Source organism: Grammomys surdaster, unplaced genomic scaffold (genome assembly GCF_004785775.1).
Source record: "Grammomys surdaster isolate TR1022 unplaced genomic scaffold, NIH_TR_1.0 64, whole genome shotgun sequence".
In the NCBI taxonomy this organism is placed as follows: domain Eukaryota; kingdom Metazoa; phylum Chordata; class Mammalia; order Rodentia; family Muridae; genus Grammomys; species Grammomys surdaster.
The window spans coordinates 2,222,118-2,241,377 of NW_021604566.1; the positions used below are offsets into that span (position 1 = coordinate 2,222,118).

Sequence of the window (19,260 nt, forward strand, 5' to 3'; positions counted from 1 at the left end):
ATGCTGGGGAGGCCTCTGAGGACTGGGCAGGAGCAGGGGTATGTAGTGGCACTGGAGGAGCAGGGTTCTCGTTGCTTGGCTTTTGGGGGATGGGAGTGCAAGGAGTTGATAGTCTTGCAGTTGGTCAAAACACAGCTGCTCTTTCCTTCTTGAGACTGAGGATATGAGGGCTAATACAGCACGCCTTTTGCCTATTTCGTTTGCATACATTATCATACTATCATACACGGTCGTGGGTTCTCTGTGGTGTTCTAGGACTCGGATACAGTGTGTACTCATCAAATCCAGCCTTCGGATCCCAGCTTTCCAGCTGCTTTCCCCTGACCAGCACGCAATCACTGGGAACTTAGGCATGTTTGGGGGACCCTGTGCCTTCAGGAAGACAAGCCTGGGAGGAAGACATTAAGAAGCCTCAGTCTGTCCTGACCTGTTAGGGCTGCTGTTTCAGATAACGAGTGGCTGGGGACCAAGGAAAGGAAGAGGTCAGTGCTGGCCAGAGAGGGCTCATAGATTTTCACCTGGCAGGTGTTTGGAGACAGGTGCTAAGGGTGGCTCAGTGGATATAGGTCTTGACTCTTGTGTTCTTGGGGCATATCAGTTTGATATTAATAGTCTGTGAGTTCATGTTACTGCTCTGTTCCCTGCCCGTACCCAGGGGTGGTTCTAAGCTCCAGCAGCTGCTACTTTGATAGTGCTTGTTGGCTTCGTTGTCTGCCGTGGTGTTGATTTGCCATACACAAATCTAGTTTATTTAAAAAAAAAGTTTTAGAAAAATTCTTCTTTATCAACTAAGTTATTATCATCGGAGGCGTTTTCTTAAAATTCAGAATTTGCTGTCCATGCCATGAATAAGTGAATGATTTAAATGGTATCTCAGCCATTTTCTCCCTTTACCCCATACACAGGTCGTCTGCCACCTTTGTGAAATTAAGAAGAAAGACATTTTATAACACTGCTTATTTACCTACTGAAGAATATAGAAGAAGGAACAGGGTAACTCTCTTAGTTAGGCTTTCCTTTTGCTGCATTGAAATACCACGACTGACCAAAAAGCAAGTTGGTAGAAAAGGCTTATTTGGCTTACGCTTCCAGATCATAATGCATCATTAGAGGAAGGCAGGACAGGAGCTCACGCAGGGCAGGAACCTGGAGGCAGGAGCTCATGCAGAGGCCGTGCAGGGGTGCTGCTTATTGGCTTGCTTCCCCTGGCTTGCTCAACTTGCTTTCTTATAGAGCCCAGAACCACCAGCCCAGGGATGGCACCACCCACAATGGGGTGGGTCCTCCATCAATCAATCACTAATTAAGAGAATCCCCTACAGGCTGGCCTCCAGCTTGATCTTATGGAGAGGCATTCTCTTAATTGAGGCTCCCGCATCTCACATGACTCTAGTTTGTATCAAGTTGACATGAAACTCTCCAGCACATTAACAATAGCCTATATATGGTCATGGTTAAGATTCGTACACAAGGAATAATCAGCTCTGTACTGAAGAAGCCCGGGCTTACGTTAGCCCTAATTTAATGGCCATGATTCTCACTTCCATGAATTGGCTACTGTCTTGGAACTTTTAATGAGGCTGACCAAGCACAGGCTGTCCAAGAGCTCTGGAGCGTGTCAGCACTGGTTGTGTTGGGGATAGCTGGGGTTATTAAAACAGGAACTGGGAGTGGGCAAGCAGATTTTTTTGCAGTGGTTCTGAGTGATTCCAGAAAATGTGGGGTGTGGATGGTTTCAAGAAATACATGCATGGCTGGTGTGTGTCATTTTGTAAGCAGGAAACTGATATCCTGAGGTATGCTGACTCCCTGGGATGATGGAGAAGCTGATAAGCACATCTTCATTTCAAATCTATACCAGGCCGTGGGCCCAGAAGTGTGGCTACTCTGTGAGTCAGCTGTGGGCTTGTGGTCCTACAATGTGCTCCTTATCATCCTCAAGAAAAGCTTCTAGCATTTCCTTATTAAAATAATATATTATACTATTATCAAAATTGTATAATAATATCATATTATATTTGCAATATTATAGTTACCCAAAGGTCATCTTTAACACCATCCTTGGAAACTAAGACACAAATTGGTTCTTCAGTTGTCTCTGGTACTTTCTTCGTCCCGTCTCATATCTAGATTGTCAAATTTTAGTTACTGACTTTTCTTCAGAATGTTTAAATGTTTCATTTGCTTATGAGTACTTAAGTTGGACTGAAGAAATAAAAAGATGGAAAAGCAGCTTTGAAAGGTTGCTGCTTGCTCTAAATTCTCCTTGCTTTAAATTAATTTCACGTACTAATTAGAGCTAGAATGAAGTCTATAAACTGCTAATCTTAGAACAGTGAAAAATGGTATTAAAATTGGGCCAGTTTCATTTCCCAGAAGGGAACCCTTGGACGTGGGATTGCATAATCTCTTTCTAGGACCCATTCGGGGGAACTTTTCCTCCCTTCTTAACCTTCCTATCATTCCTCTCCCTTTTTCTTTCCTTCAATGGCCCCCAGTCCTCTCTTACCTCCTGGTGAAATGATTTCATACCCTGGCTTTAACTTTGCTGTTGGAAGGACTGTTTCTGAGATGATCATGCTGTGGGTCAGAACTCTACGGACTTTACTAGTTTCTTCTCATTCATCATTTGTCTTCCTTTAAGCAAACTGGCTAACTACTCCTGTAGACTTTTGATGAAATGGAATCATGCTGGCTCTGGGCGTGGAGCCACATGTGGGCTCCTTTAATTTCGGACTGATTTGCTGTTGAAGCTGAGGCCCTTGACGCCTGTTCAGAAGAAACACAAAGTGGTGGGACAGTTTGTCTCCTTGTGCACTCAGTCTAGCTGCTTCATCTTTCAGAGCCTGGAGTTAGAAGATGTAGGAACCAACCGAGCCGGGCATCCATCCTGAGTGGGAAGGGCCACAGGATTGTCAGGAGTGCAGTCTGCTTGAGTGATTAGCGGCATGTGGCCACAGGGAAGTGGTCTCTAAAAATAGCTGGTGAGCAGTCTGCAGTCAGGTCCAGTTTCAGCACTGGATCCTTGTGCTGGCAGTACTGGTAGTGTCAGTTCTTACAGGGAAGAACCGCTGGGTACCCCATACCTCCCGGGGGCACCTTAGTTTTTTCCCTTCAGTGTATTTTGTACATGGATTGAAGAAATCAAAATGACTGAAGATAAAGGTATATTTCTGTTGTTTGGCATAAAATGGGGACCCAGGCCTAGCTGCCAGCTTGTTGCTTCATTTCAGCTGCATTCGTTTCAGAAGCTTTTGGCTAAGTGCTTTGAGCTTTCTACATTTTCTGTCCTGAATTTCTGGAGAGATCGACTGTTCACAGTGGCTGGGTTTTCATGAAATAATCTGTCTTTAATCAGAATAAGAGTTGGTGTCCTAAACTGTCTTTTATTGTATTCTACTACTGTGAACCACATTGTACGAACTTCCATAGTCTGATATGTCTGTTACAGTGAACCTAGAGAATTCTGTGTTCGGACTTCATATTAAAGGATGGGAAACTTAAGGGATATGTAAATTTAATCTTGTACCAGTGAGCATGCTTGGTTCAAGCAGGCTTGCCTTATTTGGAAATTGACCTACTTCATGTGTAGCAGAGGGTAAATGAAAAACAAAGTTAAAGACACTAGAATTTTGTTTCTTAAATGGATACTTTCATTCCCTTAATGTGTTGGATTTACTTTTTTGTATATGCCTTCTATTTTCTTTATAAGCAAAGATTGTCCTTTTGTTAGTTAAAGCTTATGCATCGGTTAGGTATATTGAAACTCCATATAAGGAGTTGTTGTTTTAATATTTTAGTTGCTTTGTTTAGTATCAGTGTGAAATGCCAGGCACAATGCCCACTAACAGTTGTCCCTGAGTGGTTTGTAGTTTACTTAATGGCAAATGAGTTACTTGACCCTTCTGTTTACCCTTTCCTGGACCAATATACAGTGACCTTTGTCCCTAGCCCAGACTTCATTTTCGAGTCCTTTCTCCTCATTGTTGGAATGCTTGCTCTCCATAGTAATGTTCTGTTCAGTACCATGTGCAAACATTTTCTAATGTGGACGTCATTTTGATGAGCTAGCTTGAACAAAAATGAATCTCATTTCATTTTTATTTCAGAACATGAATTGTAATTTTCTTAACTCTACAAAACCCTGGTGACCAGTCTCTAGGACTATAGTTTGGATATAGAGCCAGAGAACAAGATTAAGACTGACTCAGAATTATTTTAATCTCAGAAAATAGCATCAACTGCTGGTTGTTCTTCCAGAATATTTCTGTGACGACATCCTGGTTTTGAGTTTGTTTGTGGAGTTTGAAATCCTTGGGAAGTATTTGCTTTACCTCACTTCTCCTGAGTCAGGAAAATGGATCTGCCCCTGGGGACTAGGCATTTACAGACCGAGCACATGCTGTATGCTCCAGAAAGGGGCTCTTCAAAGACATCTAGACCCTTAGCTCATGCTTAGCTTTCCTCATGAGCATGTTTGAAGGAAACACCTTGGAGTGCTGACAGAAAGATTCTTCTGTGACTTAATGCTGTGATCCTTTATAGAACTAACAAGTATTAATAGTAATAAGGTTAATGATGCTGGAGAAACACACTGATTGACATTGTAAAGGGATAAAGTATTTTTAACAATATGCTATTTTAGTTAATGAGGAGCAGTAGGAAAAGATGGCATCTGTCAGAGTGTCCAAGAACAGATAAGACAAGAACCCAGTTTATTGTAGTTTTAGCATTGATTTTTAAATGAATGTTTCAGTTTCAGATGTGTTTCACTTTTAAGAAAGATTTATTTTTGCTTTTTAGTTATTGGTGTGCACACATGAGTTCAGGCTCACACAGAGGCTGATGACTTTGGATTTCTCTGCAGCTGGAGTTACAGGTGGTTGTAAGCCACTGAAGTGGGTGCTGAGAAATGAACACAAGAGCAGTACACCCTCTTGACCACTGAGCCATCTCCAGCGTGGACTTATCTGTCTGTTGTATAAAATTAAGAAGGCTTTTTCATATAGCTTGGAGAAGATGTCTTGGCGTTTATAAAAGTGTAGTAGACTAAACCCTGAGCACTGCTATTGAGGATGCCTTCCTGCCTCATAGAACTTAGCCATCTCTTCCCTTATTTTGACAAATTCCAGAGATAGCTTATTTTGTATTATTTTAATGATTTATGGGATTATTTATGGCATATAAAAAATATTGGAAATCATGTTCTCCAACAATAAAATATCTTATTTAGCTATAATTTTATACGCTTAGAAGAATATACTTACGTATACACATGTGTTTGAATGTGTGCACACACTAAGACTGGGTTAGTTTTTCGATCTCTTGAAGATTTGATCTACAAATGGGTTTAAAGCATGAATATTCTTGGGATCAGGGTAAGAGCGTAGGTTGCTCTTGCAGAAAAGACTTCGGTTTGGTTCAGCACCCACGTAGTAGCTTACAACTTGCTCCAGTTCCGGATGGTCTCTTCTGACTTCTACAGGCACCAAGCACTCATATGATACACAGATGTACATGTAGACAAAATACTCATATGCATAAAATAAATCTAAGAAATCTTTGCCCTCTAATAGATGATGATTCCTGTCCTTGAGAATTCAGGGGTTCCCAGGCAGGCAATGCCTAGTGCAAGGGATGTTTAGGGATATTTCGGGGGATAATCCTGGGACCCATCTGCCTTGGGACTAGGGGAATTCAGCATGTTGGATGTCTTAGCACATGAGAAATGGTTGCACAGAATGAACAATGTTTTGCCTAAGCTTCTAGAAACACCTTCAGCAGAAACATGGGCAAGTTGCCATGAGGGCCACATGTATGTAGCCGTGCTCATGGCAGTGCTGTGGAGAGCCCACCGTGCCACACATACTGGGCATTGTCCTTCGTGTTGGTAGGATGGAGAAAGATTTCCTTTTCCCAGATGTCCTTTTGGGATATGATATTACCTTCTAAGTATACTTGTTTATATTTGTGGAATATCACATTCTTTTTAAAGAGAAATTTACATATGGTGCTAACTTTTTAAAAAAGTATTGACTTTTTTTTTATAGCAACCAGTGACTTCTGTTTATTTGACCATTAGAAGAATATTTCTGGAAGATTATAAGCCACATAAAATATAGCAAATGTGATAAACGACACTTGGTGGACAGCAGTTTACAGAGCTGTTTCCTGCATTGAGGCCAGTTGGCAAGGCCTGTTTCCTGCCTCCCCACGCCCTACTGGATCTCCTGAAGGAGGGAGGTGGAACTGGGCTGCATTGCTTCTTTTTGTCTGTGATTTATGTTTCTGTACCTTCTCTCTCTCACCTTCCCCAATATTGAATAATTTTACAGGGGATTGTTTTCCTCTGTGGAAGTTAATGCAATTCAGGCTGTGCACACTGTAAATAGGATATGGAAAAAGATCTATATGCATCTCTGATTTCATTAAGTTAGTTGTGACTCACTGGACTTTCAGGGTTCGAAGGTGGGTTTTTGATTGTGTGTTAGCAAGAGACATTGCTCCATAAGAAAATAGCAACTCACCAGCACCAGGGAAAGAAGGAGCTGGCAGAGCCGAAAGACACCAGGAAGATCAGCATGGCCATTAAGGGATTAGAGAGCCATAAGGACAGGAAGCTGCAGAAGTAGAAAGCAAAGCAGAATGCCTGTCCCAGTGTCCATGTCACTTGCTAAAGACTTGGATGTTGTAACAAAATGAAAACTGAACAGCTTTGGCAAGTTGGAAACTTATATTTTTGGATAATACAAGACAACAGTGAGAAATATCAAAACAGGGCCAATATTTTCCTTGGTACAGGAAGACAAGAACCTGAAGTTTCAGGAGGAATTATGACATACCAGTCAGTGTCTGCTGATTAGCACACAAGGCAGGGCATGTGGCCATTTGGACACAAAAATATTGCCATGCAGACAGTTTTGACAAAGGACTTTGAAGGAATGTATGTTTTCTGCCATTCTATTTCAAACAAACAAACAAACAAACAAACACCCATAGCCCATCAAGAATTTGCTTGTGTTCAAAATTAAGATTATTTAAACATGGTAATTAAGTAAGCGGAAACTTCTTTGTGTTCAGAGTCATTATTTTATGTAGTACACTTTTAGTATTTAAGTAAAACATGTTTCTGAAATGATATATCAAATTACTGTCAAAATACATGAGGGGGAAAAGTGGCGTTCAGCCAAGTGTTTTCATCCTCTGTGATGACACTTTATGTTTTTCTTTCTCCTAAACAGAGGCAAAGCATGGAGGACACAAGAATGGTCGGAGAGGAGGAATTTCAGGCGGCTCCTTTTTCACGTGGTTCATGGTCATTGCATTGCTGGGCGTCTGGACATCTGTGGCCGTCGTGTGGTTTGACCTTGTCGATTATGAGGAAGTTCTAGGTAAGAATTAGGGTACGATCACTCTAATGAGTTTGTAAGAGTGAAAATGATAGCCCTTGGTTATCCAAGGCTTGTTATTTCCTCTCTTTTGTTATTACTGGCTGTAGCTTCCCATTGATTCTTGATAAAGCAAAGGGCTGTCCTGGAGTAGTGACCTGAATCTTGAAGATTTCTATGTAGACTATTTATTGTGGTATATGGATGCTCCTATCAAAATAAGTTTTGTTAAATTCATATCCACTATTTTCTGCACTCTTTATTTTCTGTTCAATTTTATTATGAGTTTTAAAAATTCTAGATCATGAACTGACTCCTTAGTGACATAGATCTGAAATAGCATCTTATTCTATAGCCCAGGCTGTCCTGGAACCTACAGTGATTCTCCTGTCTTGGCTTCCAAGTGTTAGGATTACAGATGTGAGCTGCCATGGTTGACTTGCAAAACCTTTTTTTAGAGAGGGCTTTCAAGGAACGCCTGCATGTTCATGTCTGTTGAGATAGGAGTGTGTGTGCACATGGCTGGGTGAGTGCTGGGTAGACCACATGGTTAGGTAGGGCATCTCCCTGCTCACTTGAGGAAATTCCTGGGGGTACTTCTGGTGGTATTTCCTGTTCTCTTTATATAATCACTAAAGCTTTAAGTTTTTTATTTATGTGCTTATGTGAGTGTATGCATGTGTGTAGGTACCTATAGAGATCAGAATAGGGCAATGTATCCCTTGGAGCTGGAGTTTGAAGCCATCATGAACAACCTGATATGGGTTCTAGGAACTGAAGCTGGAGTTTTCTGGAAGAGCAGAAAGCATTCTCAGCTGCTGAGCCATTTCTCCAGCCACAATAAAGTTTTAAAAAATTAATTGTTTTATTTTAACCATTTTTTAAAAAATAAACAGGGAGAAATCATATAAGTTAAATATTGTAAACACTTAAAAATCTAAAATTCATTGGTTTTTAATATACTCACAATTTTGCACAATCATCATCATTTAATTTAGTGCTTTTCTATTATGTACTCTTTCCCAGACAGTCACTCCTCACTTGTCGTTTTGGCTTTCTGTGATTGTTTTGAGTGTTCTAAGCATAGCATGTACATGTATTTTGAGTTGCCTTCTTACGGTTAGCACCATTACATGTGTAAGGTCCAGAGTACTCCTCCATCTATGGGTGCAGCACACTGTTTATCCCGCAGTCCGTGATGACCATCATTTGTTTTCACTGCTGGCAATTATGAAGTTTGGCCGTCCCCTTTAATAATCCAATTAAGGACACAGACATGTCAGTGAGAAAACTATGAAGTTGCTAATGTCGTGTTAGAGACCTGCCCCCTTCCAGTAGACCCCTTGTGCTGTCATAGAGGAGGACAAGGAACAACACAAAATGCTTATATATGATCTGTACATTGATGTTTTTCTTGCTCTCTCACGGCCTTAAGGGAAGTGGCTCCCAATAGATAAATAGACTAAAAAATGTTTAGTTTATCGTAAAGAAAAGTATGAGTTCATTAACATACAGTGTTGCTAGGTAATTTGTATATTTTTAATGATAAATAATAATTTTCATGTTTTTATATGCATGCAGCCAAAGCAAAGGACTTCCGTTATAACTTATCAGAGGTACTTCAAGGTAGGCTACTTACTGGAGATGCATCTTAAGTGTTTTTGCATCTGTCTCTAAGACCTCATCCTTACTTTCCTAATTTAGTCATCTATAGCAAGAATGTAAATGGTTGGACCAGTCTCCCTTTGTAAGGTTCTCAGGAAGGGTGTGGCTTGCTGTCTTTAAATTGTATTAAAGCACTATGCTATTGATAGCCTTGAGTTACAGGTTATTACTTCGGCTTTCTTAGTGGTAAAGATACCATCTTCATCCCTACTTTCTTAACAGTTTTCTTGTGTGTTAGACTTTTATATAGCAAAACTAGATCTGGGAATTTTGCTCTGCACCAAAATTCCCACTGCAATTATTCTTTGAATTAAAGAACTAGAAACTGTTTTTTGCCATCTAGTTTTCATAAGAATGTTACATTTTTGCTCTTTACAATATTGAGTGCACTATAATTTTTTCTTTATAGTTCTTGTCCAATGATGAATTATAAACCACGTTGATTTCAGAATAATTTCTAGGGTAGGGACTGTACAAGACTCACTTGGTGAAGTTTGGTTTGGTTCTTCCTTCTAGCCCCATGCTCCCAGAAATAAGACTTGACTCAAAATATAGTTACAGATACCTTGGCCATATAGCTAGGCTTTTCTCTGATTAGTTCATAATTTAAGATAACATTTATTCTAATGTGTTCCGCCACATGGCTGGCTACCTATGCTCAGGTACCATGTATCTGTAACATCTTCCTGGAAAATCTTCTGTGCCTGGCATTACCCCAGAATCCTTTCTGCCTCCCAGAATCCTTTTTCATGCCTAAGCTATAGGCCATCAATTTTATTATTGACAGGTGCCACATCCATACAGACACAAGATATTTTCTCTAAGTCATTTGAAATGCTAAATCTATAGAAAGCGCCCTGGAGGCATGGACAGTGTACAGCCATTGTTGAGTGAGTGCCACATAAACCTGGATTCTCATGGTTCCTTTTTACGCCTTCCTTTTTTCCCCTTTAAGTAATGGATGTCTGGTGCCAAGGACATTTTTAAATGGCTGACCATATGTTCTCCCTCATCATTTCAGTTTTACCTACTTCACCTCCAGAACTGACCATTCTACCTCAAGTTGACGCATGCTTTCTTAAAAATAATTTATCGTTAAATGTTAAACTAGTCATGCTTCACTCTGTGAAGTACTTATGTCTCTGTTGGTTTACTTATATTTGATCTTTGTTTGAAGCTTGGACTGCATAGATTGTTGGTAGTTTAGCGAAGTTTTACACCTCAGAAACATCCAATTATATACAATTGTTAAACTGTTAGAAATGGGTTGATATTTTTCTTAAATATGTTCCAATTTTATATAAAATATCCTGGAGAAAATAGTAAAATTATTGTGAAGTGATAGAATTGTTAGGGAAAACCTCTCACTTGTCTCTTAGAATTTTGTTAGCTACGTACTTCCTGAGTCTATCATGCCTGCCTGTAAGCTTTGATAATGTATTCTTACGGCTTGGCTTTGCAGCTATAAAAGGAGAGGAAGCAGTAACATTTATGGTATCTAAAGACTGCAGTAAGAGACAGTTCATTATTAAACTTGTTTTCTCTCTGTTCCTATGTCTATCATTTCTCTCCTGTTGTAGGAAAGCTAGGAGTCTATGATGCAGATGGTGACGGAGACTTTGATGTGGACGATGCCAAAGTTTTATTAGGCAAGTACACTTCTTTCTCTTTCTGTTGAAGGAGTCAGATACTGAAGTCAAAAGAATATTTTTGCTTTGATAGTTATCTACAGCAACTGTAAACATTTCTATTTATTGATTTGTTTATTTATTTATTTACATACCAACTACTGCCCTCCCTCCTGGTTTTTCCCCCTCACAGAGTCCCTCCCCCCTTCCACCTCCACTTCTCCTTTGAAAGAGTAGGGCCCCTCTGGGTATTCCCCCAACCCTGGCACATCAAGTCTCTGTAGAATTAGGCACATCCTCTCCCACTGAGGCAGAACAAGGCAGCCCTCTGCTACAAATGTGCCAGGGCCTCCTTCCAGCCCATGTGTGCTGTTTGGTTGGTAGCTCAGCCTCTGGGAGCTCCCAGGGATCCAGCTTAGTTGACACTGTTGGTCTTACTGTGTGGTTGCCATCATCTCCTTATGGGCCTTCGATTCCTCCCCACCCCAAGTCTTCCATAGGTGTCCCCAGCCTCCATCTAATATTTGGCTGTCAGTATCTGCATCTGTCTCAGTCAGCTGCTGGTAGAGCCTCTTAAGGGACAGCTATGCTAGGCTCCTGTTCGTAAGCATAGCAGAGTAGCACTAACAGTGTCGAGGATTGGTGGTGTTGGTTGGCCATTCCTCCAGTCTCTGCTCCATTTTTGTCCCTGCATTTTGTTTAGACAGGACAAATTTTTGTGAGTGAGTTGGTTTCCTTATCGCTTCACTGGGGCTCATGTCTGTCCACAGGAGGAGGCCTCTTCAGGTTCCGTGTCCCCACTGTTAGGCATCTCAGCTAAGGTGCCCTGCACTGAGTTCTGGGAGCCTCCCCCATCCCAGATCTCTGGGACTTCCTAGTGATTCCACCCCTCACCCCCGCTCCCAGCTCCCCTACCCCCATTCATTCTCCTGGCCTTTCAGGTATGGGAACTGTAAACATTCTATGGGAGATATTTTGCAACTTAATATTTCATTTTTATTGATATACCAAATGAGCACTTTTCCATTGTGACTTTTCAAATCGCTTTTATAAGGGCATTTTAGCTCTTAAATTTTAATAATTATTAGCTTCATTTGTGTTTCCAGATTTAAGCATTTCATATTCTGAACTTGATGTTTAGAGATAGAGATAATGTCATCATGTGTTTTCAAATGAGGAACAGATTTTTTTTTAAAGTACCATTTGACATAATTTCTTCTGACTGTAAGATGTAAATTTCTCCCTTTCAAATACTGATCAGGGTCAGCTCTGCTTAGCATTCATAATGAGGGCTGCATGTTCAGTGTGATATGACTGTAGATGAAGCTGTACATTTCTCAAGGTTTATATAAGTTAGTTTTGAAACAAAACTATGGCACTAAATATCTTTAATGTCCTATTTGTAGCTAAAGTTTACATGAAAACATGGACTAATTTTCCTGCTTTGACATTTTCCTGCTTTGACAGTCATAGATTCCTTTCTGTCTTTGTAATTACATTACCAGCTAGATTTATCTTGAAATAAATAAAGATTGTTATTTCCTCATTGTTTTAAAATACTGTTTCAATAGAAAGGATAATGCTGATTTGAATATGCAGATTTTGTGTACTGTGTCTTGTTATTTCTGGTTTTAAGCAGCTCACTTCCTTTTCCTTAGTATGAAGCAATATGTATTAAAGCTTCAGATCAAATTATTAGCAAAGCGGTAGCTATGCCTGATAGTATATATGCACTAAGTTTAATAGCATGCTAAATAAACAATCTTGTGAATTTATGAGTATGAAGAGATAGAAAGGTACTGTAGCAGGTTCGGAGCTTTGCGTAGTTAGATTTTACATCCTTTTAAAACAAATTGTAAATGTGGAACAGTTTTAGTTTCACATTTGGTCAGCTGTAATACAGCTTCTGATTTAGCCCTACCGTGGTGTATGGTTTTTTCTTTATGCACAGTGGGAGATAGTGCTTGTTATTTACAGTTGGAAGTCCACTGTATATCTTTCATGCTATATCTTGATCTAATTTTAATTGCTTTCTGACTATAATTTCATCAAATCAGAGTTTCAGTTCCTACATTAAGTCCTCAGGTGACCTTAGTTTTAGGCAAGTGGAAGAAATAAAGCCATGAACAACTTAATCCATTACGATGATGGCGTTTCCTTGCTGTATGATGTAAGATACGACTTTAAGTGAATTCTGAATAGTGGGGCTTTTAAAGGATAATGTCACAGGAGCCCTCCTCTGTGTGTGTGTGTGTGTGTGTGTAGGACTTTAGTGTGTTTTGAAACAGACACACACAGACACACACAGACACGCACAGACACGCACACGCGCACACACGCGCACACACGCACACACACACTAACCTGATGCTAGTTAACTATAACACTAAGAACTGCTGTCTGTAATAGACAGGGTGACCAGCTTAGTTTGTTCTTTTATTCCACTTGTGTGCCGGGATCTGGATCCCCGGGTGGGCGAGCTCCCTCTGAGTGAGCTGCTCTGTATGCAGCTGTCAGTCTGTACTTGGCATTATGACTTCGATGAAGATGAACTTCAGGCCCATTGACAGCTGTCACCATGTACTGCAAGGTCTTTATTCTCTGCATTCAGTACACTTTAGCTCTTCCTGACTTGGATGGATATGTTTCCAGCATGAGGTAACTAAAACTTAGCTGTGCCTCAGTTACATGCAGGTGTCTGGTGCAGAGTTGTCGCACTCTACGTGATGGGGGAAAAGCTACAGAGCATGCCCCACTTGACACCAACTCTTGATTTCTGTCTTGTTGGGATGAGACCTTGGCCCTGTAAGAGCATAGTTTTAGATAAAGGCAGGAAGCAAGGTAATGGCGGGTGGAGAACAGAGATGACTGCGAGGCACACATGCCATACTTTTTTTCCCCTGGCATTTGAAGCCTAACTCTAAATCATACTAGCCTGTAGAAAGTCTACATACACGCTGCTTTATTTCACACTTTAAGGCTTTCCTCAAGACCAGTAGCTCTTACTGATTCTACTAATTCTAAGGCTCTTGATGTACTTGGAAAATGACCTGCCCTTGAACAGAGAATTTCCTATTGTTTAGGCCAAATTGTCTAAAATGCAAGTGATTTTGGTTTCAGTGTGTTGAGGAAACCTACAGACACATGTGTATGCAACAACAATCAGTGAGAGGCAATGAACTGGAAAGGCAGCAAGCGGGTGGGGCAGCACCGGGAAGGCTTGGAGGAAAGACCAGGGAGGGAAAGTAATATAATTGATTCATAATCTCAAAAATCAAATCAAATCAAATCAAATCAAATAAAGACAAAGCGTTTGTTTCCCACATACTGTCAGCAGGAAATGTCCCAGGACTCAGTGCTAGGAGTAAAAGCTTACAGTAATCTCGCTTGAAGATGCATGCCTGCCCCTTTGTTCTACAGCTAGCAGGTAGCTGACCCCTCTCAGGTGTGGCTGCAGCAGCAAGGGAGGCAGCCAGCAGCTCCTGTACATCCCTAAGTACAGGCTGGGGAGAATTGTGAGACCATACTGAGGAACATGGAATTCACCCTGCATGGAGTGCTGTTCAGTTGAGGTGGACTTAGTTCAGAGGAACTACATGCCCAGAATCCATTTTCTCTTCAGACTGGTGTGTCTGCTTTAAGAATTCTAGGCACAGCTTTGGAGATTGATTGGAAAAACTTGCTGCATAAGCATGAGGACCAAGTCTGGCGCCTTACAGGTGCAACAGTTCATTTGTCCTCAGGAGGTGGAGACAGGAGAATCCCTCAGGACTTGCTGTCTAGCTCCGCTAGCCTAATCATGATCTCTTTTAGGGTGATACCCCATGGTGGTTCACTCCGAACCTACATGGGCTCTCACATTCAGTGCAAACTCACTGTGAACCTCAAGACCTCCCAGGCTCAGTACTGGGTCATGAAGAAGATGCTTAACATAAACTTCTGACCACCACAGAGGCACACACGCAAGTATGTGATGCACACAATTACATACATTAATATATAGGACACACACGACTACAGGCTGTGTAGGGAGGTCACTGTCCAAATATTTGTTGCTCAGTTCCACGTGCCATACTGAAACACGGAAGTTTCCTATTTTATACGTAGTAATGTGAAACATAAGAGCACAGAGGATAATGAAATAAAACAAGGGCTTTCTCTAAATGCACAGTGGTAGCATTTAAGGTGGGCAGAAGAATCGTCCTCACAGGTCATGGGTGGAAATGCAGATCTCTGTTCATAGCATCTGGAGATGTAAGTTAAATGATAAAACACCTGGGATTTGTCAAAAAAAAAAATTAACTACTAACTGCAGTTGGTGTCTTTCCCCTCACTTGTGGAAACTCATAAAGTCTAGTTCTTCAGCTGGAAACAGCAGAGAGTGCACTGTAATCTTTACAGGTAGCCAGAATTCTGTTATCTCTTTTGTGTCAGTACTGCTGGTAGTTGTGCTACATGGAGAAATTGTGTTGTAAACGACCTGAAATGACCCTGCTTTGGTTGCAAAGGCAAAGGCTCTGGAGGTTCTGATGCTCATATTTCTTCCTGTCATAACTACCACCTGCTTCTCTTCCTCAAATTGTGGGGCCTATCAATGTGTAGGGAACTGATTTTACATCCCAAGGGTCTTTCCCTACTCCAGGTCATTTCCCACTGGATATAGTCATGATAATCTACATCTTTATTTCTTCTCTTCAGAGGGTCCTGCTTGGTAGCAATATTTAGAAAACAACAGACATCAAGAGTCTTTGCAGTAAGAACTCCTCCTTTCATGGGCAAGAGGAAGAGGGGTCAGGGTTATCCTCCTGTTCTCCACACCCCCTACCCTGGCTGCTAGAGCTTCCTCAGGGTTCTTATAGGTAGGCAGAGAGGATTCTTATCAGCTCATTTTAACTTACAGGGCCATGAAGAAGTTATGAGTGTATAGAACTAACTGAGTTAGGTGTTGGAGATGAATGATGGTATTTGAGTGTCTGGATGCCAGCTGAGATGCTGCAGGCTATAATCCACTGGCTTGCATGCTCCAGAGCACCCACAGTTTACTCAAGGGTGTATGATCAGCTCTGGTTCACCAGTGTGCAGATTGGGAGGCTGTCAGAAGCATTTGCTTTGCTCTCTGGTATCTCTTTCTCCTGTCACTGTCTACAGAGTTCGCTGATACCCTTGGCCAGTTTTCCTGCCCAAGACTCTAGTGGGAAACAGACCACCTGTTTATGAGCTGGGAGGAGCGTGGGGTTTGTTGGGTGGATTGAGGCTTGAATTGGAGGTGTGCTTCTTCCTTGGTTTCTTTATTTTCTGCATTGCTTTTCTGTAAATCTGTGACCATGATACACCCCCTTTGAGATCACTCTGCCTAAGCTTAATTTTTTTCCACCTAACTGCTCTTCTTGTTTTCTCTTTCTCTCTTCCTTTATTCTTATGTAGGCCTGACCAAAGATGGCAGTAATGAAAATATTGATTCTCTTGAGGAAGTCCTTACTATTTTAGCGGAGGAGAGTTCAGATTGGTTTTATGGTTTCCTCTCATTTCTCTATGATATAATGACTCCTTTTGAAATGCTAGAAGAAGAAGAAGAAGAAAGTGAAACTGCAGATGGTGTTGATGGTACGTCACAGAATGAAGGGGTTCAGGGAAAGACCTGTGTCATTTTGGATTTGCATAATCAGTAACTCCGACTCAGGGACGAAAATCAGTGGGTTGTAAAATGGAGCAGCCACCTCCTCCTTCCCCTTTGCTTACGCAGGCTCAACGTGTAGTGGGGCAGTCGTGACTTCAGATAAATGCCAACCATGTGCTCCTGCCCAGCACAGCCACTTAGCTAGCACCTCGCTTGGCTCCCCCCACACCCAGAAAGGAAGTGGTATTCCTCATTCCTGTAGCTGTTCACAAAGTGCATTGGAAATGATGTTCTTGGTAGTATAATTGGTTTCTGTATCATTTTATTTCAACTTATGTATTCACTGAACTAAGTTGGAATTGTGTTGTATTTAACCCTTGATGCTTGTCCAATTTCTCACACTTTAATGATAAGTCTAATGGGAGTGATTCTAAAAATATTTCTCGCATGACTAATAAGCTAATGCTTTTCTGTTGACCTTTAACTTGCCTGCTGTATAGTGATGGCTCTTTAAGAAGCTGGTACATTTTAATCTGTAATTTCTTTAGGTTGGTTAATTGACTAGTCATATAAGTTCCTACAAACTTGTTAAAGTTCTGTATTAATGGTGCTTTTGACATAATTTAAAAATCTCATGTTTTTGCCTTAGTGTAGTGAAGTTTCTGAAATCAGATACTAACAGGTCTGAATATGTCTATTTCTGAAATCAGAATGTGTTTTCAGTTTCATTTTCAAATATACATCTAGAGAAGGTAATTTGTAATTTTTTTCTTTAGGTCATCCTATTCCAAAAGTGGGAGAGTGTGAATGTGCGTCTTGGAGAATGTTGTATATATTAAAACAATCTATCGTGAATTAGGCTTTTCCATTTTTTACTAGCTTATTACCTGTTGATTTGTGAGTTATATATAATATAATGTTTAGAATTATAAATTTATTGAAGTGGTCCCTCATTTTTAGGGGAAAAATTTCTTTTCCCAACTATGAACATAGCAATAGCTTTGACTTAGCTCTTTGAAACTGAGTTTACCTCGGTAATACAAAATCAGTTACTAGCTCTATATGAATCCCTTTCTAGAAAGGACGTTATGTCTCCAGTGACCACCCTTGTGACTGAGTGGCACCTAAGCCATTTATTGCTGCTCTTTGAATGACTGTCAGAGGGTTGAGCTCCCGTTGAGAGCCTCTAAAATTCTGCTCAGCTTTGGGTTCTCACGCATTTTAAACAAGAATACACTGGGGAATTAGACAATCTCATTTAAGTATCATTCCAAAATATTCTTTGTTTTTACATATTTACCTTCTAGTAAGGAAGTCATCACCCATTTGTTCTGGGGTGACGAGGCACCTTTTGTTCTGGGGTGATGAAGTACAATTCGTGAATCAGAACACAGCATTTCTCTCTCACTGTCACTGCTCTTGTACATGCTTACATGTGGCACTCGTGGGCCAGCGCCTCCCAAATCTTAAATGATTGTTAGGAGTTTTCCTCATTCTTGTGTTCAAACAGTATGTTTTACTCTGTCAGGGAGGACTTGGCTAGAAGCTTCTGATACTCCAGGATGTAAAAGCACTTCAACTCAGTCCTCAGTGATGTAGTAAAATGAGGATCCTTTAATAATTGTTCTCAAAATCATTGTAGTTCTCCTCATGATCATGACGAAACTCATTTTGAATTTGAATGCTATGAAATAATCCAAGGTTGTTAGTTTTAAATTCACACCCTTAGGTTCTAAACTCAATAAAAGACACTTACCCAAATGGCTGAGAAATGGTCTTCAAAGCAGGTTCTTTTATGTGTCCAGACTACTAACTGTGGATGGTTTTAGTCAGGAATGAATAATTAAATTTCTGTGTTAAAAATGTTTGTAATTAATTTCTTATCATGTTTTGTATTGTCATAATACTAATGCACACTTTATGTACAGAAATTAATTATGCCCATTTTCCCAACTGTAAAACAAGTGCGCCGTGTGGTAACTTTCCGACAATTCTATACCACCTCTAATTAGTTCATCTGAAAAACTGTAAGTGATGATATACAGGCAGCCGATGAACCCCTGACTTCTGTGACTTCCTTCAACTTGTGTCTAAGGCTTTTTGTGTGTGTGTAAGAAAGAATAAAGTTACTGGCAAAAATGTGGTCTAAAGAAAATGTAACTTTCCTTAAGTGTTAACTGATTACCTATACCAAAGTTGTGATTTTAAAATTTATTTTGTAATTTTGTTTTGTAGGTATTCTCTTACTTCATGTCTCACGTTTATGGGCCGACTTTGAAAGGCAACTTTGTATTGTGCATATATGAGTGTTCATTTAGTTATAGAGTTGTAAATCACTGTATTTACTCTGCCTTTTCAGTTTTCATCATTTAAAAAACTGACTTGTGCTGTGTAGTCAGTCAATGTGGATTGGCTCCCAAAGTGGCTGTCCTTCCTGCTCATGTACTGGGCCACTTTTCTGGTTTCAAGTTCAGTTAAATTGGGAAGGGGAACTGGAGATTGTGTGTGGTTCTTTGGCTACTTTCAGCTGTTCTTTTACTTGGAATGTTGACTGATGGGATGTAAGCTGGAGGGTTGTCCAGGAGCTGACCTTACTAACTCAGAAGCCTGCCTGTCAGTGTGCTGCCTGTGGATCCTGCAGAAGCCACGCGCGGCCGGATGGAGTGCTGGCTGCTCCTGCCTGCTCATCTTGCACTTGAGTCTTTTTCTGTACAAATTGCCCCTGCCTTGCATAGCCCTGTCCAGACGTGAGACTTTCTGTGTTTGAACCAGGTTGAGATGTATTTACCCTGAGTTATTCTAACTACAGTAGTTCTTTTAGCTCTCTTAATATTGGCGACTTTAGAGAATTGTGAAGCAGATACATGCTGCTCCCCTGGAGCTCACCTTACTGCAGTGTACATGGAGAGTGGTGCTAGCAGCCCTTAAGAAGGCTCTGGGCTAGCTCTGTAAAATGTAAAAG

General features: G+C 40.7%; 1 protein-coding gene across 12 annotated transcripts in view; it reads left to right on the forward strand.

Moving 5' to 3' along the window:
* Asph (aspartate beta-hydroxylase) overlaps positions 1–19,260 on the forward strand; it is a 200,737-nt gene that overhangs the window by 29,467 nt on the left and 152,010 nt on the right. For 3 of the 12 annotated variants that reach the window (XM_028768474.1, XM_028768525.1, XM_028768492.1), the window contains exons 2-4: positions 7,242–7,391; positions 8,970–9,014; positions 10,634–10,702. In XM_028768474.1, the coding sequence (XP_028624307.1) occupies positions 7,242–7,391; positions 8,970–9,014; positions 10,634–10,702 (264 nt within the window). Of the gene's footprint in view, positions 1–2,982; positions 3,166–7,241; positions 7,392–8,969; positions 9,015–10,633; positions 10,703–16,105; positions 18,449–19,260 lie in introns of those variants that run through there. The other 9 variants (XM_028768499.1, XM_028768559.1, XM_028768517.1 and 6 more) reach the window with 6 other exon arrangements.